A 22,103-nucleotide genomic window follows, 5' to 3' on the forward strand; every position below is an offset into this window, starting at 1 on the left:
TCCACCTATCGCATTTCCAACGCCCCTCCCCCAAGTCCCTCCTCCCTACCTTTTATCTTAGCCTGCTGGACACACTTTCCTCATTCCTGAAGAAGGGCTCATGCTCGAAATGTCGATTCTCCTGCTCCTTGGATGCTGCCTGACCTGCTGTGCTTTTCCAGCAACACATTTTCAGCTTAGATTGGAGAGAGTCAGGTTAATGAGATTAGTCACTGCTCTCGTTCGCAAACCTTCATCATGGGCTCACTGTCCTTATTCTTTGATGTCAGCGCATAAAGGATATTTTGTGATGATCCAGAACCAAAGTGTCTTCATTCAATTCACAGGCACATAATTCAGAATACAACATTTGGCTCTACAGTGACAGCTAGCTATCTCTGGATGATCAATATAGTTAGAATTCGTGTTATGCATTTATTATTTTGTTTTCTCCATACCTTGCTAAATTTTCTGAATATGAATAATGTGGCTAGTGATTGCTTAAAAACCATTCATGAACTGCAGAAATGTTTTCAGTTCCATCAAAGGTTGATGCATTGAATTAAAATGCCTTTCAGATAATCATGTTCCACTCCCTTAAAATGCCTAGAGGTCATCACATTGAACATAGACCAAAAATTTTCAATGTACACAAACTTCGGGGGGAGAAAATTGTACCGTTAACAATGTTCTGATCAGACTTTGTTTCAAAAAGTGTCAACAGGAATGTGAGTCAATGCAAAGACTGTGTGCTGGTATCAAAACATGAGTAACAAAATGACCTTATCTCTGTTTCCAGTGTAAGAAAGCTATCCAGTGTACTTGGAATTTCTGTAGACAATGGTAAGACCCAGCAAGGTTACATCATTGGATTATTGTTGCCATGCTTCTGGTCCCTGTTGGACAGAGCTTCTCAAACTTACTTTTTATCATTCTTTCTGGAAACTCATGCATGTTGTGCATAACTAATGTTGGGGATTAATAGCTTGAAGCTCATGTTACAGCAGTTGATTCTCCTGGCTGTTTAAACTCCACTCCCTTGAACCCTTTGGAGTTCTAACCCATCCTCCCTTCACAACATTTTGGACTAATTGATTGAACCATTCCTCGGATCTTCTCCCGAGTATTGCAGGCTGTTATTTTGCCGGGATCGCAGGGGTAACACGCAACCCATTCATTCTGGTAGAATCTGAAAGTAGCTGTTTCAGCTGAGTGCCTTGTGCAGTAATGCCAATGAGTGGGAGCTCAATCTGTGACAGCACTGAGGCCAGGCGGGATTCAATGACAAATGAAGAGCCTGTTCAAAATGAAACCAGGGAGGTAATGGAACAGGGAGGGAGGAAGGACAATGTAAATGGGATTCACGGGATGTAAATGGGAAAAACAGAATCATCACCAGCTATCTTGCAGTTCAGTGAATGTTTACTGGGATGCTTTGCACGGAGATATTTAAAAACTTGACTTGTATCAGCTAGAGTTTAGAAAAATAAAAAAATCACTTTATTGAAACATTGAAGATACTGAAGAGTTTTAGTGAGGTGAATGTGAAGAGGATGGTTCCTGTTGTAGGAGGATCTGGAGGTCCCCCTTTGAAAATAAGGGGTTGCCCATTTTACATTCCAATGAAGAGAATTCCCTACTCATTGAGGGTCATCAGTCTTTGAAACTCTTCCAGTGTAAGAGCTACTCTTAATGATTGAGCGTGTGTGCTGTTGATGCTCATAACTGTTGGAAAGGACACTTGAGGTATATTATGAGTTCCTTTAATCTATTGATAACTCACACATTTATTGAATGTTCAAAAGCAGGAGTAAATTTGCACATTTTGTGTTTTCAACAACAACTGTAATTTATGTAGTGTCTTTAACACCATAAAATAACATCCCACACTAATCAGACAAGATTTGGCACCAAGCTACAGAGAGAAATAGCATATCAAGTTACAAGGCATGTTTTAAGCAGCATCTGAAAGGGATGCTAAGATGTAGAATGAGGAAGGTTTGGGAAGTGAATTCGTAAGAAATGGGAGCAGGGGTAGGCCATATGACCCCTTGTCCCTGCCCCGCTATCTGCAAGATCGTAGAGTCGCACAGCCCGGAAACAGACCCTTTGGTCCAACTTGTGCAAGCCAAACTAGCTTCCCAAACAAAACTAGTCCCACTTGACTGCGTTTGGCCCATATCCCTCTAAACCTGTCTGATTCATGGAACTGTTCAAATGTCTTTTAAGTGTTGTAAATGTGCCTGCATCTCCCACTTGCTTCGATAGTTCTTTCCACATATGAAACACCCTCTGTGTGAAAACATTGCCCCTCAGGACCTTTTTAAGTCTTCCTCCTCTCACCTTTAAAAGTATGCCCCCTAATTTTGAACTGCCCCCATCCTAGGGACAAGACCTTTGCTATTCACCTTACCGATGCCCCTCATGCCCCTAAAAATATCTATCAGGTGACCCCCAACCTCCTACACTCCAGTGAAAAAGGTTGCAACCTATCCAGCCTCTCCTTGTAACTCAAGTATTGGCAATGTCCTGGTAAATCTGTGATCCCTCTCCAACTTAATAATTTATTTCCTGTAATAGGGCAACCAGGAATGGATACAGTACTCCAAAAGAGAAGGCAAATGGGACTAATTCAGTTTCGCAAAGAGGTTGACATGAATGAGTTGGGCCGAAGGGCCTGTTTCCATGCTGTATGACTCTATGACTCTAAGACTCTATGACTAAAAGACTGAAAATGCTATGGCTGTATTATAAGGAAAAGTGCAGGATGAGAGGTGAACTCCCAGAGATGCTTATAATTTTGGTCTTAGCACTCATGAGCCAGACCTAACTCAGAGTAATTCTACATAAACTAAATCCAACAGGGCATTCAGGTGATCATGTCTACACTGAGAGTGTTTTAGATACAAAACTCTGCAACACACAGAGTGGTTAAGGTGAATAACAGACATACTGAAGTGAACATTCATTAAATACAAAAGGGAGACAGAAACAGAAGGTTTTGCTGACCATCATGGGAGGAGATTGATGCATGGAATGAGCAGGCCATCTTATGAGGGAAGGTTGGACAGGCTAGGCTTGTTTCACCACAATTTAGGAAAGTGAGAGGTGATTTGATTGAAGTGTATACTTGTGTGGAAGAATACAAAACTGGATGTGAGGAGTCAGGGGGGCACGGTTTAAAATTAGTTGTCGGGGGGTTGCGGGGAGGTCACACGTTTCCCTTTAAGGAAGTTGTTTTCCTCGGACCGTTGTGCGACTTTGAACATTTGGCCTCAGAAGGTGGTGGAGAACCATCGACTGTAGTGGAATGGCAGAGCAAACCTAATGGGCCGAATGGTCTAGTTCTGCCCTTATCTCCTGGAGCGGGGTCACTGACTATGCTAAAGGTGGAATAAGCATAGTAAAGAAAATATCTTCAAATATCTACAAACCGTAATCTTACTTAGAGTTGAGATCTGACATAAAGCCTTTATGCGTCAGCTAAATATATTAGTTAGGTAATTTGTATTGAATGGTTTTGGAAGTGGTAACATCTCGCTATCTTAAATTAGGCTACGGCCATACCGATGCCGATGTCTTGCATCAGTCACTCGTCGAGGCCAACATTGCAACCGAAGTGTGTCTCACTGTTCTGGATATGATGGCTTTATTCACCCATGTTTTTAAGGTATGATCATTCAAATGTCATTGAATTTAGTTTGTTCATTTGCAACGGGTCTTTGCATTTTCTGGTCTCGCCTGCCAACAGTACAAGGAAACAGACCCCAGCTATCAATCCTCCCACCTCTTTTCAATTACAGCACAGAAACAGGCCATTCAACCCCATGTGGTCTACTCCAGCATTGATGTTCCATTTGAATCTCTTCCCACTCGACTGCATCTTACCCTATCAGTTATCCTTTGGTTCATTTCTGTCTTCTGTTTAGCCAGCTTTCCCTTGATTCTATAAATATAAATGTCTCATGTACAAAGATAAATACAATTTTCGATTGGTCTGAAATGCTGATTCCATTTACCTTTTTAAATAAGGTGTTATGGGGTTTAAATAGAAGTGAGAGAGCTGAAAATTTGAAATGTAAACATAAAAACCACTGAAATGCTCAGTGGAAGCTCCACTGAAATAGTGTCTTTGATTTATTGTCAAGACACTGGTGAGTTGAATAGCATACAATAAAGGGAAAGTGATATGAAGATCTGAATGAGAACGGAATGAAAGATCTATGACTCTCTAACATATTGATAACGTGAAATGAAAAGGGGTGGGATGAAGCTGGAGTGGAACATGGATCTATTGGGTGGAATTATCTGTTGCTGTACTGTGTGAATACATTGTAACTTGTTGATGCCATTCTGACTGACTGACATAAAGTTGACGTATTTTATGTACCATCCTCTCTAGGGTCAACTGCTTTCTGACAATGGACACAACCCCCTGATGAAGAAAGTTTTCAACGTTCTCCTCTGCTTTGTCCAAATCAATCAGTCAGAAATGGCCCTGAAGTATGTCTTTGCAGCTCTGAGGAATCTTGTCTACAAGGTACCAATATCAGTCCATTTTAAATCTTTTGTTTTGTCTTGAGTAGAAATTTTTATAATTCTCGAAATTTGTCCGTGTTTTCCTTTAAAAGCCATTACTGGGGTGTCTTATTTTTCAGTTTCCATCCACGTTCTTCGAAGGCAGAGCCGACATGTGTGCCACAATGTGCTACGAGATTTTGAAGTGCTGTAACTCTAAGTTGAGCACCATCCGGGGGGATGCATCCACTCTCCTTTATTTCTTAATGAGGAACAATTTTGAGTGGACAGGGAGGAAATCCTTTGTGAGGACACATCTACAGGTCAGTGCTTTGGGAGAAAGAAAGACCAAGGAAAGCAGATTTAGTAATGGGTTTGAAAAGAAAATTGAGCAGAGATTTCAAGGAGAACAAAAAAAAAATTGCAGGAATATCGACAAAGAGCAAGAGGACGTAAAATGAACGAGATTGCTCTCTCAAAGAACCTGTGGGAGATTCATTGCTGTTCTGTAGATGATTGAAACATATCTTTGAATCTTGAACATTGCCAGCTCTCGCTTGCATTGTAATTTCAAATAGGATATTTTATATAGAATTCAGTGATGTGTCATTCTCAAGTTTGGAAATGTTACAAAACTGATTTCTAGAGTTTTTGAAAAGGTTAGGATTTATTCTTTGGAAATATTGGGACTTTGTTTTGCTCTGAGAGATTGTAAAACACTTTTTCAGTTGGCGTTTTTTGGTGTTATTAATGTTACGTCTATCATCCAGTGAGAACAGTTTCTTTTAACTAGTCTTAACTGTGTTCCCAAAGGAAACTTAATCATTTCTAAAAGATTCTATTATGAAAGGTTTTCATTTAATAGCCAAGGTCTACTGTTAAAGCTACTCACTTTGATGGGTATGTCCTCAGCCAAGCTCTATGTTCGTGTGTCTCACACCCCAGTACTTTGTACAGCAGGGGACTGGGTTTTGCTCCAATAATTTCCCAAGGTTTTATCTTGAGCCAAATGGATATGCGAGTCTAGCAGAGTGAGGGGAACACTCCACATGTCTTGGTGGTGTTAGAGTATGTGTCAGGCGATGGGAACTGCCATAAGAATCGTTTCCTTTCACTAAAGCCTTGATGTTACTGCAAGAATTGGTGCAGCTGTGACATTTTAAAACTGATAGAGCCTTTTGTTGCAGTTCATTGAATCCTCTCCCTTTCTTTGTCATGTTTTTGATCTTGTAGCTATTTAAAACAAAATGCAATAAGGTACACTCTGTTTAAGTTCAAAAAGAACTTTTAGGGAGACAGAGTGGCGAGGATATATGAACACACTGTTCTTCCACCTTTTGACCTGGGCTCACATCCAAGTTAAGCTGTGGGGATGAAAGCTTACAATGTTTTGTAAAGACTTGGACAGGAAGCTTCCTCACTGCCAAACTCCACTTGGTGTGGCTCCATATTGACCATCTGAGGCACCACAACAACAAAGGAAAATTAACCCAGTTGCCTTGGAAATTTGAATATTGGTCTATGGAATTTGAAAAGAAGGGCGAAACGTCTCCTAATCTTGACGTAAAGGAAAGGCACGTTGCCAAAACGTTTCACCCTGCAAACATCAGGATAAATGCGAGAATGTCAAATTTCAAATGATTACATCAGTTTATTCTAGAGGAGAATTGGTTGGCAAATTGATGGATTGGCCTCGGCATTACCACGGCGAAGACACTGGGGAACAATCAGATCCCCAGACCCCAGGGCAATTCAACAAAACCACAAGGCATGAGTAATAGAATGCTGCAGTGAATGTTCAGATGAGATCATTCAACCTGAGTAATGTAAATAAGGCAGCTAAGAGCAAGCTGCTCAAAGCTCGGAGGCAGATAATTGAAAGTAGACGGGGTAGATTATACTTGTCGTCCAGTCATTCTGTATTTCATCTGGAGCAGCATAAGATTAGTAGTCAATGTCTAGAATTTGAAATTATTTCACACCCTAATTCCACCACTTGACTAGCTGCAGGGGGACATTGCATGAAGTTTAACGAGCCCCTCTGACAGGAAACCCATGGCATTGAGTACAACACTGATTTGATACCAACCTGAAACTATTTATTGTTCCAGTTGAGAAGAAAATTGGATAAGATGTAAAACATTGCATCCAATCCCCTCCATTTCCTCACAGCTGAAATAGACTAACTCCTGATGTATTAATTGTGTTCAGGAAGAAACAGCAGCATTTTTTGTAGAACTTTGGTAGGAATTGATGGAAGGTACAATCCAGCTGCGGTTTAGTAAAATTGGCAGTGACCACTTATTGAGCAGAAAAGTGAGAAAATGTTAGCACCTCATCACTGGCAGTATTTGGGACAGATATGTTCAATTTAATAGAAATTTGGAAAAGCTGCCAAAACCTTAATTAAATAGTGAGTATTTAATGTAGTAAAAAGGCTGATGGCACTTACTAACTCTCGGCTTTCTGTTTCAGTGGTAGTGTCACCACCACTGAGCCAGGAGACCTGGGTTGAATTCCCACCTGCTCCAGAGGTGTGTAATAACAGCTCTGAACAAGTTGATTTTGAAAAAATAGGTTACCTTTTTAAAAAATTTAAAATTAAATAAGGGTTCTTACAAAGACTGCAGTAGTAGTGTCCCTGCTGCTGGGCTAATAGTTCCCTGGTTCAAGCCCCACCTGCTCCAGAGATGTGTAATAACATCTCTGGACAGATTGATTAGAAAATATTTGCTAAACATTTATATGAAAAGTGTTCTCTTTAGAGAGTGGCCTGCAGCATCCAACCTGTCGTTTCGGGGCTTTCTGTCAACAGTGAGCCTTAAAGGGCCTGGAATTCCGGTAGACCCTGGCAGCAACATTTTAACCTAGTTCAGTGATTTCCTTTAACATTTTGAATTTTATTGCATTTAATACAGTTATTATTTCATTTAATTGGTTTCATTACATAATGGTTTTCAAACGATTGTGAAGACTGATGACCCCTAGCAAGGGAGCATGTGGTGCCCCCTGATATTTTTGAGGCCTTCCACAGTTCATTGCGAGGCCCAAAATGTTGTTATAAAATAAAATTTGAAAGGTTTTTGTGGAATATTTATTGTTTGGCAATGCCCCTTTCGTTAATTTGGTTATTAGGTTTAATTGGTTTCCAAAGCAACATAAAGAGGACACCCTTCCAACTCTATTTAGCCCCCTCGGCCTCCCCCCTTAGCTTTGATGGTCTGTATTGCATTTAACGGACTTTTGTGTCAACTAAGAGGGTAGAACGTGTATGGAATGAGCTGCCAGAGGATGTGGTGGAGGTTGGTACAATTGCAACATTTAAGAGGCATTTGGATGGTATATGAATAGAAAGGGTTTGGAGGGATATGGGCCGGGTGCTGGCAGGTGGGACTAGATGGGGTTGGGATATCTGGTCGACATGGACGGGTTGGACCGCAGGGTCTGTTTCCATGCTGTACATCTCTTTGACTCTATGACTCTATAAACAATCGGAAAAGTAATAGTGGTGGTAGCTGATAGATGAAAAAATACCACTGGTGATTTGAAGATGGGGAGAAAAATATTCAGCTGTGTGTCAGAGTACTTGTGGATATGAAAAGAAATATACAGAAGGTCAGAATTGGGTTTTTTGTGGCAGAACGGTGGTGATCCTGCCTCAGACAAGGAAACCCAGGTTCAAGTCCCACCTGTGCTAGAGTTATGTAACGACATTTCTGAACAGGCTGATTTTAAACAAATAGTTTCCATATGGGAAGGTGTATGGAATGGTCATAGTGCTGGAAAGCAGCATAAAGAAGGACAGTAAAGACACTGAACTAATAGGTAGGGGACTGAAATAGGAAAAGCTGCATTCTCTGGGTAAACAAACCATCAGGGAAAGAATGTATATCTCATCTCATATGTCGCCATTTGGCTTGGGATCCATTTATCAAAAATGGCACATCTTTTAAGTGAGTCATTGGTTGAGATTTAAAGGAGGGTTTGATGAACAGATGAGGGGGAAAGCAGCAGATGGATACACTGATATATAGATTGAGATGAAGAGGGATGTAATGAGACTTTTGAGAGCAGAAGGTTTTTTTTAGTTTGTTTGGTGATCTAAGTGATTCAGTTGCTTCCTGCAGGTGATCATCGCAGTGAGTCAGTTAATAGCGGATGTGGTTGGAATCGGAGGGACCAGATTTCAGCAGTCGTTGGCTATTATTAACAATTGTGCCAACTGTGACCGAGCCGTAAAGGTGAGCAGCTTTCAGATGTTTCATTCTGTGACTGATTGCTGTGGTAACATTTTTGCCTCTGTGCTCCCACAATCGGACACTTCATGGTGCAGTGCATAGTGTCCAGCCTCTGGCGCTGAAGTCCCACTCCAGGATTCACTGTGGGGGTCACAGAAGATGCATTCACAACATGGTTAAATGTGCTGGTTAACAATGTGCAAATCCTTCTCACACGCTTAAGGTGGGTGGTAAGATTTGGAACTTCTCACACGCTTAAGGTGGGTGGTAAGATTTGGAAAGTCAGAACTGTGTGCTCTGTCTGCCTCTTGTCTCTAGACATGGGGGACAGTTAAGTCTACATTCTTACCATTGCCCTTTGTATTTTTTTTATAGTTACTGACTGTTGGTTGCTTTTCAAGGGTCTTCCTATAGCCAACTTGTCGTTCATGAGGTTTGATGTTAAACTGGAGTTCACTCAAGCCCCTTCATCAGACCCAGCAGATGCGAAATGAGGGAAAAATCTTACTTTTTTTTAAATTCACACCTGCTATCCCCTTACTTCCTGCTGTCAACCACATGCAGAGAACACACACACACACACACACACCTCCATAGGGAGTGGGGTGCAAGCCATTGTGAGAGAGATACACCCGACCTTCCATTAAATAAATCAGTTCAGTAAAGCAACTTGGAGTGCCCACTGCCTTAGAGGTGCCAACAGAACGTGCTTGAGACTGGTTGCCATGACAGTCGACGTTCACACTGCAGAGAGGGAGGCGGTTTGAAAATTACACCCTGTTACCTTCAGTCATCCGCACGGATTTCTCAAACCCCCTCCATCTCTTCTCAGCAACATGTTGAGCACCCCCCCCCCCCCATCGAAAGAGAATGGTATCTCTTTTAAAAAGAAATGTGAGTGCTCTAGCAAGTAATTCCGAGTCTTCAGGATTGTTAGAATTCCCTGTAAATGTGTGCCTTGGGGTTACAGGCGACTGCATTTCCGTCTGAAGTGAAAGATTTGATGAAGCGTATTCGCACGGTGCTCATGGCTACGGCTCAAATGAAAGAGCATGAGAATGATCCGGAAATGCTCGTGGATCTTCAATATAGTTTGGCAAAGTCCTACGCCAGCACCCCAGAGCTGAGGAAAACCTGGTTGGACAGCATGGCAAAGATCCACATGAAGAATGGTGATTTATCTGAGGTAATGTTAACCAGACCACTGTTATAGGGTCATGCAGCACGGAAACGGACCTTTTCCTCCAACCAGTCCATGCTGAACATAATCCCAAACGAAACCAGTCTCACCTACCTGCACTTGGCCCATATCCCTCCTAGCATTTGCTGTTCATGTCCTTATCTAAGTGACTTTTAAATGTTGTAACTTTGCCCACATCCACCACTTCCTCAGGAAGTTCATTTCACACGTGAGCCACCTCTGTGTTTAAAAAAAAACAAAATTGACCCAAATGTCTTTTTTAAATCTCTCTCCTGTGACCTTAAAAACATGCCTGTAGTCTTGAAATTCAAGATTTGCTCGGATGTTGCTGGTTGTGAAAGGTTTTGAGTTATAGAGAAAGGCGAGATAGGCTGGGATTTCTTTCACTGGAGCGGAGGAGGTTGGGAGGTTTGTCTTGTTTTTTTTTGAAAAAACTTGCATTTCTGCAGTATATTTCAAACCTCCGGATACTCTGAGTGTTTTCCCGGCAGCTAAGTACTTTTGATGTGATGCAGTTGTGGAAACTACAACATCCAGTTTGTGCACAGCAAGATCCCACTGTCAGAAATGTTAAAAATGGCATCATTTTATACAGGAGAAAAGTAAGTGCTTACAGGATGGATATTAAGCAGGACACAAGGGGGAGCTCTCCTGCCCTCCTTTGGAAATAATGGCCATGGGGATCTTCTCTGTCTGTTTTGAAAGGGCGGATGTGGGTTTGTTTAAAAGAGGGCAACTTATACAGTGTCACGCTCAGTCACTGCTGCTTTGGAGTGTCAGCCTGCATTGTGTCCTCAAGCCTCTGTGGTACTTGAACCCAGATCCTTCTGAGAGCATTTGCCACTCAATCCCAGCTCGTAATGTGCATCATAATATGTTAAGCACTCCTCAAGATTATGAAAAGGAGTTTTCTTCATAAGTAGAGTCTTCCTGATCTTAATGCTGATGCAGGGGCTCGTATTGTTTTATTTCTAATTTTCAATTTACAAGGGAAGGATCAGAATGTTTGAGGCTTTCAAAACCACAAGTGGAGAGAAGCTATTGTCTTTGGCACTGGGGTGTGTGGGTGGGTACAGACTAAATTATTAATTAAAGAGCAAAAGAACTGAAAGCAATGCGAGGGAATATCTTTACGTAGCAAGTGGTTAAGGTCTAGAATGCATTGGCTTGAGAATGCAGTAGTGAAAGCGGACTCAACCATGGCTTTCCAAAAGGGAATTGGATGAGCATCTGAAGAGAGAAAAATTCCATACAAAGAGCAACAGAAGTATGACTAGCTGAGTTGCTTTTGCACAGAGCCAGCATAGGGTCCTCAGACCGAGTGGTCTCCTCCTGTTCAGTAACCATCCCATGATTCATATGTTTGAATTGGGTTCTCCCAAGTTGAATGCCAATGTCCGATAATTGGGGGTGTGGGAGCTTCTCTGTTTCAGCCTCTTCCTGTGCCCAAGAATTAGTTAACTAACTGCTGACATTGACAACCCATCACTTTTCCAGTTCAATTGTACAATTATTCCCATTAACCCAAATGTAGCGTGAGCAAATATAGGCTTTGACCTCTTTAGAGGTGAGTAGGGAATAATATGTGATTGACGTATAGTGAGTACTGAGATTGTGGAGACCTAACCAATCACAACAGACAGCCATTGTTGACACAGTCATTCCCAGACCTGCCTGCTGGAGAGAGACTGCAGCCATGGGGTATCATGGGGGATCTTTCACTTCCACCTCCTTTGGTGAGTGAGTAGGTGTCCAGAGTTAGCTGGTTTTGGATGTTGAAGACCAATATCAGAAACTCATCCCTTAACAAAGCTCTTTCCCTGTCACATATGATCTTAGAGCTGTTACCACTAGTTATTGCTTATTTATTATTAGCCCAGTTGCAGCAAGTTATTCTATTGTTATTCTTTCAGTCATTTATTTTCCAAAATGCCCTTTTAATTTATGTATGCTAATTTCCGCTCTTTATCTTGTTTACAGGCAGCAATGTGCTATGTTCATGTGGCAGCACTTGTGGCTGAATATCTCAGGAGGAAAGGTAGGATCAACACTTGGTCCCATTGACGTGGTGTTGATGGGGTACTTTCAGTCAGTCTTTGGTGCCTTTGTTTAAAAAATTGAAGAAAGAACTTACCTTCTGAATAGCTTATGATCTTGGGCTTTGCAAAATACTTTTCAGCCAATGAATTGCATGTGAAACGTAGGGAAGGTCCCTCAGCTGATCTTTAGTGCTGTGGGATCGCTTGGGAGGGCATGCGGAACCTTGGTTTAATTGTTTCATCTAAAGGTCACCTCCTCCAACAGTGCAGCACAAGTGTAGTATTCCCTGGAAGTGCCAGTCTGGAATTTGTCCTTGAGCCTCTGTGGTGGAACTTGAACCATGCTGCTTTGGGTTCGAGGTGAGAGTGTTGCCCATTGAGCAATGACTTACTCTTCAGCATCTCAAGGACTGGTTGTCTTTGATGTGGTGGAACCTGAGGCAGGGGAGGTGATGGCCTAGTGATTTTATTGCTGGGATGTTAATCCAGAGAGCCCAGTAATGTTCTGGGGACCTAGGGTTGAATCCCACCACTGCAGATGGCGGGAATTGAATTCAACAAAACTCTGGAATTAGGAGTCCAATGGTGATCATGAATCCATTGTCAATTGCTGGAAAATCCCATCTGGTTCGCTCATTTCCTGTCGGGAAGGAAGCTGCTGTCCTTACCTGGTCTGGTCTATATGTGACTCCAGACCCACAACAATGTGGTTGATTCTTAATTGTGTTATGGCCAATTAGGGAAGGGCAATAAATGCTGACCTAGCCAGCAATGCCCACATCCTGTCATTGATTTTTAAAAAGGGGCATAAGATGAAGCTGAGACCAGAATTCAGCCATTGTGTGTTCTGTGTTTGCAAAAGCAAACAGCATGGAAACTGATCACTGGTTTAGATGTTGTCAGAAGCCTAATTATCCCTCGAATCCTGAAGGTTTAACCAAATAAATCTCATCGTTTTCTTTTGCGGACCACATTCCCCCACACCAAACTAAATGTTGAACGATGCACATACTCGCAGCCTCATGTCTGTTGAAGTTTGCATTTGGCCTGATTATCCAGAGTTGTTAGTGAGTGGAGAGGTCAAAGATTCCTATTAATGGAGTGCAATCTCCTGTTGAAATGTCCATGTAGCAAAGTACAGCAACATAAAATGAAGAAATACTTAATAACCTGAGCAGGTTATGAGAGTGCTCTCTAACAGACGAATATGTCCTTGTGGATATGGACTTCCTGATAGTTGGAAGATTAGTCAGATAAAAACTTCAGTTTAGATTTTCCTTTTACACCAGAGAAACGCTTTTTATAAGCAAGAACCCAGAATAAGTTTGTTCCACAATTCCATTTGGTCTGCATAAAAATTGAAGGAATTATGGATGCTGTAATCAAAACAAAAATAGAGATTCCTGGAAAAGCTCAACAGGTCTGGCAGGACCTGCAGAGAGAAATCAGAGTTAGCGTTTTGGGTCCAGTGACCCTTCTTTGGAACAGTTCTGGATTGGAAACGTTAACTCTGATTTCTCTCCACAGAATGCTGCCAGACCTGCTGAGTTTTTCCAGCAATCTCTACGTTTATTTCCATTTGGCCTGCCTTCTCCTTTGAGTTTGATTTTTGTTAGTTGGCAGAATTGAGCAATATCAAGGGAAAGATCTGAAAGGATATGGACCCGTTGGGACCCTATTGGAGCGTGCTAAGGATCGGCCAGGACTTTTTTGGAGTGCAATGAGGACTGGCCGGGACCTTGATAAATTGAGTAACAGGCCCCAAGGAGTGACTGAGGTCCTCTTCTATTCCTGCAGCTGTAACAATCCTCCTTCATCAGATCAGTGCAATGACAGCATTGTGGTTATGCTGCTGCACCATATCTGAGAGGTCTGGCCCAGTGATTTGGAAACATTAAATCCCAAACCTGGAATAAAATGCCGGTCTCGTTATTCAACTGATGAATTGGTTCAGTATAATGCTTTAGGGGAGTTAATCTACTGTCCTTATCCTGTTTGGCCTACAGGGAATGCTAATCCAAAATAATGTAGCATACTATTAACTGCCCTCTACAATGACCCAGCATGCTGCTGTGTTGCACCAATGCTGGAGAAGTTGTGGGTGTACCCTTAGAACAGCATGGGGAAGACAGCTCACCATCATTTTCTCTAAAACAGTTAAGGATGGGCAATACGTTCTGGCCTTGTGAGCAGTGCTCACATCCCAAGAATGAATGAGAAAAACATTCTGGAAGTAAGCTATCTGCCTAGTGAAATAATGTACAGATAAAACTTCATCAAGATCTATAAATTACATTTAGTTCACCTTGTCTTCACATCTTGTATAAATTCAGACATTTCTAATTAATCTTCTATACCTGTTGACTTTTACGTTAAATAATTCCAACATGTTCCTTGCAGTATTTGCTTATAATGCCACATTTTGGTAGCAGTTTAAGGACAGGTAATGGTGGAATTATAATGATACTGCTCCAGTAATCCAAAGGTCCAACATAATGGGGACATGGGTTCAAATCTCACCCAAGACTGTTGGTGACATTTGAATTCAGTGAATAATTTTGGAAATGAAAGCTGCTGTACACAATGGTGATCATGAAGTCACCATCAATTATCATAAAAACTCATCTCGTTTGCTGATCCCTTTTAGGGAAGGAAATCTTTTATCCTTCCATGGTCTGGCCTACATGTGACTCCAGACCCACAGCAATGTGGTTAATTCCTAACTGATCAGGCAAGGTACTCAGTTCTGGGGCAATTGTTGGTGACAGCCACATCTCGTGAAAGAATTTTCCTTTTTTAAATTACTCAGCAGTTCTCTCCTGCAGATTGGAAGAGTGTGGTGCTGAAAAAACACAGCTGGTCAGGCAGCATCTGAGGAGCAGGAGAGTCGACGTTTCAGGCATAAGCCTAATGAAAAGCTTATGCCCAAAATGTTGACTCTCCTGCTCCTTGGATGCTGCTTGACCAGCTGTGCTTTTCCAGCGCCACACTCTTCAACTCTGATCTCTAGCATCTGCAGTCCTCACTTTCTCCTGCAGATTGGTTTGACTACCTAAGCTCTACAAAACACTAGACTCATTTACCTGCAGATTTTCCTGTGGACATAGAACTTCAAAGAATTTACTCTGAGAATGGATGCACTCAAACCTGTTTGCTTCTGTGCTGACATCTGTTGTTTAAGAATAGAAATGTTATTATGGTGCGATTCAGTTTGTGACAAAGTCCTTGCACCATTTTGCTGGATTAGCATGGTACTTCAGCTGCTGATGTACATGGAATAAAAGACATAAAAATATTTGCCTGATGTTTTCTGAACCAAGTGGAAATTGTACCTAGGACATTTTGTTCAAACATCTAGAACTACCCTTAAACTGGTAATTTCCTAAAAAAAAATGATAATTTCGCGAATCAAAATGATGCATCATTTCCTATTGATTTATCTCAGAAAGAGTAAAACTTGCAAATGAGATGTTCTGCTCTGACTCATCTTGTATGCTTCAAAATGAAACTCCAATGTGGCCAATCCATTAATTTCTAAATTTAAAAACTTTTCTCCCCCTCAGTGTTTTCTTAAAGTACAATATCTTTAATTTGCTGAGCTTTCACTTATAATTTGCAGTGTTGGTAATCTTGAGGTTGTCCAACACTGTTGTCACAATAGGAACATGCACCTAATTCTGTTTACCCGGTACCAGGATGATAATAGAATCATAACTATCAGGCAAGATTGAATAGGCTACTGATAGGCATTTTCCCTGAATGAGTCTGCCAGAAACAGAGGACACAATCACAGGATAGAATCCCTCTGGTGCAGAAAGAGGCCATTCTGCCCGTAGAGTCTGCAGCATCCTTACATACCACCCAGACCCATCTCATCCCCATAACCTCACGTGGGGTTTTTACCATGGGCAATCCACCAAACCTGCACATCTTTGGACAGTAACCAGAGCAGCTGGAGGAAAGCCACACAGACAGGGGGTGAATGTGCAAACACCACGCACACAGCAACCCAAGGCTGGAATTGAACTCTGTTCAATTGGTGCAAGGACTATGTCACAAACTGAATCGCACCATAATAACATTTCTATTCTTAAACAACAGATGTCAGCACAGAAGCAAACAGGTTTGAGTGCATCCATTCTCAGAGTAAATTCTTTGAAGTTCTATGTCCACAGGAAAATCTGCAGGTAAATGAGTCTAGTGTTCTGAGGCTCTAAAGCAACAGTGCTAACCACTGTACCACGTGCCACCCATAAAGGACAGGCCAGTTAGTACTCAGATGAACTTTAATTTCTTATTTTTCAAGGGTGGCGAATCTTTGGAATTCACTATCCCGGAGCATCTGGGGACTCTGTCAGCAAGTCTATTTGAGGCAGAGATCAATAGGTTTTTAAACATTAAAGACTTTGAAATTTTAAGGATAGTTTGGGAGTGTTACATTGAAGTCAATGTAACATTTTGAATGACTGAGCAGGCTTGGAGGCTGAATGATTTACTCCTGTTTTTGTTTCCTGTGTTCCGAGGAAAGAGAAAAGAAAAGTTTACGTCCGTCTGAGAGTGCAGCGGACAGCTTGAGCATGCTAACTCTGGTAATCAGATGTTCTAGGTTATCACGCTGATGTAAATATGATGCATGAAATATTAATGATACCAGGAAGAGTCATTTAGATTAATATACTTCCATGTTATATTCCAGGTATATTTAAGCAAGGCTGCACAGCGTTCAAGGTGATCACACCCAACATAGATGAGGAGGCTGCAATGATGGAAGATGTAGGCATGCAAGATGTTCACTACAATGAGGTGAATTACACTGGACATTACCACAACTTTTAATGTTGCACTTTTTAGTTTTTGAATACTTATTGAGCTGCTTGTTTTCATGAAACTTTTATTGTAGAATTGATTTTTTTTTACATAATAGCAATGTTTAGATGCATTCCATTCTATCATAATGTATCAATAAATTCATGCCCCTCTTAGCTGTAATATTTCAGATTAATAATGTTCTGCATTCACATCCAAAGGATCATTAGCCACCACTTCTGCCATCTCCAATGGGATGCCACCACCAGACACACATTCCCTTCCCCTTCCAAGTCAGCCTTCCGAAAGGGCTGCTCTCTCCGGGACACCCTTTCCTCCTTCACTCCCAACAGCCCCTGCCCCCCTTTCCCTGCAACCGCAGAAGGTGTAACACCTGCCCGTTTACTTCCTCCCTCCTAGGTAGCCAAGGGCCCATATGCACCTTGCAGGTGAAGCAGCACACTTCACTCAGTCAAGTCTACTGCATTCGCTGCTCACAATGTGGTCTCCTCTCCTTGGGGGAAATGAGGCGTAGACCTGGGTCACCGCTTTGCTACGTTCTGTTTGCAAAAAAAGACGCTGAGCTTCCAGTTGCCTGCCAGTACAACACACCACATTGTTCCCTGGCCAACATCTCTCGCCTCGGGTTTGATCCAGTGCTCCAGTGAAGCTGAAGACAAACTGGAGGAGTAGCACCTCATTTTCTGCTTGGGGACCCTGTTGCCTTCTGGATTCAATGTTGAGTTCATCAATTTTAGGGCTTAAGGCACTATTTCCCATTGCCTTACCCCAACCCCCACATACCGGGCCTTGTTTACACATGGTCTGCTATTACAGACAGCCACTGTTAGGCACTAATAGTCTCCATTAGCAGCCATTCATTCTCCCAGGCTGACGTTATCCACGCCTTTGTCTCTCCAAATGTTCTGCTCTCTCTTTGAGCTCTATCCCCCCTATTGTTTATTCTTTACCCCCCTCCCCACACTTGTGCATAAAAAACTTTTTGCCGAGCTACCATCAGTTCTGAAGCAGGGTTCCTTGACCAGAAAAGTTAACTCTGATTTCTCTCCATACCTGCCAGACCTGTTGAGTTTTTTTCAGCAATTTCTACTTTTGTTTCTGAACAGCAGATGTGCTGGTGCCCAGAGATATTTTGTGTTTAAAATAGGCTGGATGAGAGAGAAATTAAGCATTGCTAAAAGGAGACCAGAAGTTAAACCTTTTTGTCTTGCACTCATCAGAACCAGGACACAAGAAACCGAGTTGAAGGGAACTGAAAATAAAGAGGCACTATCTCATATAGAATGGGAAGAGGTGCTGATTAGTTGGTCCAGTGTTGGCATAGACATGAGCCAGGTTTTGCTGTCTCCAGGTGCAATGTTTGTACAGATTCCTTTTGTCTGTTTTTCAAGAAGTTCCTGGGTATTTACGTATGTAGCTGCGAGCAAGTGCAACACACTGCAGGGCTAGCTGATGGTCTGAAATGAGTTCCGGTGTAACTTTGAACACAGTCGGACTATTTAATTTCCCATTAGCAGAATCACCTCTAATGGTGGATATACTTTTCTGAGGCTTGTAATCACAGGCTGGCTGAGCACAGTTTGCTGCCCCCTGTGAAGTGTCAGCGGCGTATGTTGTTTGATACAGTCGACCAGTTTTTGAGATGTACTGCGTACCTGCCTGGTATCACACCAGCACTGAAACTGGTTTATCACTTTGCTCTTTGTGTGGTTGGCAAAACAGCTTCGTTGGCTTGACGGCAATATCCTATTCGGGGAGCAAACCACTTGCGAATTAATGTGATAACTGTGTGAGACCACTAGCCTTGCTTGTTGTTCAAATTTCTAAGACTCTCTCAATTTTTGAAAACTCCCTTCTCTTCAGACTTATCCAGTGATATCGTTTGCATTGATCAGTGAGGGAAGAGGAGGCCATGATTTTTAAAGTCACACTCAAAAGATGGCACCTTCTGCAGTGTAGGGCTCCCTCAATACGCTACTGGAATATGCTAATATTGGAGCATTATAATTTCAGTAACTTCGGGCATAATATTCTTTCGGAGTTAAAATGTGTGGCGCTGGAAAAGCACAGGAGGTCAGGCAGCATACAAGGAGCAGGAAATGTTGACTCTCCTGCTCCTCGGATGCTGCCTGACCTGCTGTGCTTTTCCAGCACCATACTTTTTAACTCTGATCTCCAGTCCTCACTTTCTCATATTCTTTCAGCCTCTCTCGTTATCAGTAAATGCAAAATGTCCAATGTAAGCAAATGTCAGAGTGATAAGAATGTACTGAATTTGCAAAGATAGTTATCAACCCTTCTAAAAACACATTGCCCCTGCAAGACATTGTTCACGTCTTATTGAGCACCAACAGTTAATCATTGATAGGAACGTTGCCCACATAACTAATGTTGCCTGCTATAATAGAACTTGCTTCTTACAGGCAGTTAAATTGCAAAGGGCTTGAATTTCTGGTAATTAGTGCCTTTGTCATTGATCCCTCCAGAGTCAGCTCCCGCAGTATTGGACTATTACACAATGAAGCTTTTCCTAGGCCAGGAAAGACTCTAGCCTCTTGAGCCCTATATCAGCAGTGATTGATATGCTGACCTGTCAGCTGCTCAGGAAGGTATGAGGGACACCACATCACTCCCACTTTGCACCTTATTCACCATCTGCTCAGTGAATCACTCCCCAAACTGAATTGCTGATTTCAGCATCAAATAAGGGAGGAGGATGAGATGGGCCATGTTAAGCTATTGAATGTCTCAGAGGTAATTATACCATGAAATCTATAAATACTTGAGGGTGATGTGCAGAATGATTCTTATCAGGATTCTGAGAAGTAGGTGCTGCCAACACTGCATTTTCTGTCTCTTCCAACTGTCTTTGTTCCTATCTGTTTCAGTTCATTGTCAATTATTTAAAAAACAATTTTAATCAATAAAACCCCTTTGGTCATTGGAGTTGGAGGGAAAGGGGCAGACACTTGTAAGAAATAGGGAGTGGAACTGTCACAGAGTTTATGAAAGTGATGAGATGCATGGCCCTGAGTTGAGATTAGATTACTTAGTGTGGAAGCAGGCCCTTCGGCCCAACAAGTCCACACCAACCCTCCAAAGAGCAACCCATCCAGACCCATTGCCCTACATTTACCCCTTCACCTAAAACTATGGGCAATTTAGCATGGCCAATTTACCTAACCTGCATACCTTTGGACTGAGAGAGGAAACCAGAGCACCCGGAGGAAACCCACGCAGACACGGGGAGAATGTGCAAACTCCACACAGACAGTTGCCTCAGGCGGGAATTGAACCCGGGTTTCTGGTGCTGTGAGGCAGCAGTGCTAACCACTGTGCCACCATGCCGTCCCTGTCACTAAAATTGACACTCCACTTAAGTGGCCTTTCTTGGCTCAATCCCTATCTACTCCTCGGTAACCCTTATCTGCTCCTCTGTAACCTCCAGACTTGATCATTCCAATGCGCTGTTGGCCAGCCACCCACTTTATCTTTTGTGTAAACTTGAACTCATCCAGAATTCTACTGCCCATAGCCTAACTTGCTTTCATCTCACACAGAAAGTCCCAATAGGTTTCACAGTTGTGATACCAGTTATAGTTCAACACCAAGTTGCATAAGGAGAAATCCACATCGCTGTGCCACAAAGAGGCAATTCCAAAGAACCATAGAATCCCTACAGTGTGGAAACAGGCCATTTGGCCTAACAAGTCCACACTGATCCTCTGAAGAGTATCCCACCCAGACCCCCATTCTTCTTCTATCTTTATTACTTTACATTTCCCCTAATATACCCAGCCTACACACTCCTGAACACTATGGGCAATTTCCCATGGCCAATCCACCTAACCTGCGCAACTTTGGACTGTGGAAGGAAACCGGAGCACCCGGTGAAAACCCATGCCGACACGGGGAGAATGTGCAAACTCCACACAGATAGTAGCCTGAGGCTAAATTTGCCGAAGTATCTTAAAAGGAGGAAGGAGAAAGGTGACTGGATTTAAAGAGGGGGCATCAGAGCTGTGGGACCTGGTAGTGGTAGACATTGGCACCAATGGTAGTGTGCAAGAGACCAGAACTGGGGCAATGCAGATCACAGAAGGTTTAGAGTCTAAAGGAGATTGGAGAGCTGAGGCCATGTTATGATGACAAAGATGATGATTTAAATTTGATGTGGAGGTGCCAGTGTTGGACTGAAGTGGACAAGATCAAAAGTACACGACACCAGGTTATAGTCCAACCGGTTTATTTGAAATCCCATCACCTGACAAAGGAGCATAGCTCCAAAAACATTTCAAATAAACTATAATTTGGTGTTGTGTGATTTCTGATTTAGATTTGAGGCATTGTCAGACGAGGAGCCAATTAGGGTAGCAATATTGTTCAGTCGAAGGGAGGGAGGGGCACATGCGCTAAACAGGATTTGGGCTTTGTTTCGGAGGCCGGTCAGTTAGTTAGTTCTGAAGGTCAGAAAAGTACTCAAGTGGAGGAAAGTCATCAGAAAAGCAAAAAGGAACTGGGAAAGTGAATATTTTAAAAGGCTCCTCCACACACAAGATGATTTATTGGATTTGTGTGTGGCATTTCTCAGTATTACAGTGTTTTGCAAACCACTAGTAAGTTTACAAAAATACATACTTAGAATCATAGAATCCCTACAGTGTGGAAAGAGGTCATTTGGCCCATTGAGTCTGCACTGAACCTCTGATAAGCATCCCACCCAGACTTGGACTCCTCCCTCCCCTACCACCCTATCCCATAAATCCTCATTTACTGTGACTAATCCACCTGACCTGCACATCCTTGGACGCTACAAGGCAATTTAGCATGGCCAATCCACCTAACCTGCACATCTTTGGTCTAATGGAGGAAACAGAAGCTCGCAGACATAGGGAATCTGTACAAATTCCAAGCCACCAAGAAGGAAATAGTCTATTCATGACATGACTTTATGTTATGTTTGTGTTTGATTGCAGTGTAATAGAAAAATGTGCAAGCTATGTTTGATTTTATTAATTTATTGGACTTGAGTATGATTCTTATTTTTGCTTATCTCTGTTTGTGGTGTTGTAATACACCCACTCATTGTGATATTTATATTTACAATGCAACTTTGTATTAATGCTGGGCTTTTATTGCTAGTAAATCTTTACTTTATTGCATTGCGAGTTTGCTTTGCAGATTTAGATTTTGAGTGTTAACACAAAGTTAGTTGCTGCTGCATTAATTATCTCATTCAATGGTGTTGCCATATGAGCAAATTAATTTGCATAGGGATTTAGAATCAAACAATGCACAAAG

General features: G+C 42.1%; 1 protein-coding gene across 14 annotated transcripts in view; it reads left to right on the plus strand.

The window, feature by feature from the left end:
- Positions 1-22,103, plus strand: part of dock9b (dedicator of cytokinesis 9b) — a 332,554-nt gene that overhangs the window by 280,863 nt on the left and 29,588 nt on the right. For 10 of the 14 annotated variants that reach the window (XM_043691311.1, XM_043691316.1, XM_043691321.1 and 7 more), the window contains 7 exons: positions 3,534-3,649; positions 4,382-4,519; positions 4,638-4,820; positions 8,625-8,738; positions 9,706-9,921; positions 11,917-11,974; positions 16,672-16,778. In XM_043691311.1, coding sequence (XP_043547246.1) covers positions 3,534-3,649; positions 4,382-4,519; positions 4,638-4,820; positions 8,625-8,738; positions 9,706-9,921; positions 11,917-11,974; positions 16,672-16,778 — 932 coding nt within the window. Of the gene's footprint in view, positions 1-778; positions 823-3,533; positions 3,650-4,381; positions 4,520-4,637; positions 4,821-8,624; positions 8,739-9,705; positions 9,922-11,916; positions 11,975-16,671; positions 16,779-22,103 lie in introns of all 14 variants that reach the window. The other 4 variants (XM_043691319.1, XM_043691313.1, XM_043691314.1 and 1 more) reach the window with 1 other exon arrangement.

This window comes from Chiloscyllium plagiosum, chromosome 6, assembly GCF_004010195.1.
Source record: "Chiloscyllium plagiosum isolate BGI_BamShark_2017 chromosome 6, ASM401019v2, whole genome shotgun sequence".
Lineage (NCBI taxonomy): Eukaryota > Metazoa > Chordata > Chondrichthyes > Orectolobiformes > Hemiscylliidae > Chiloscyllium > Chiloscyllium plagiosum.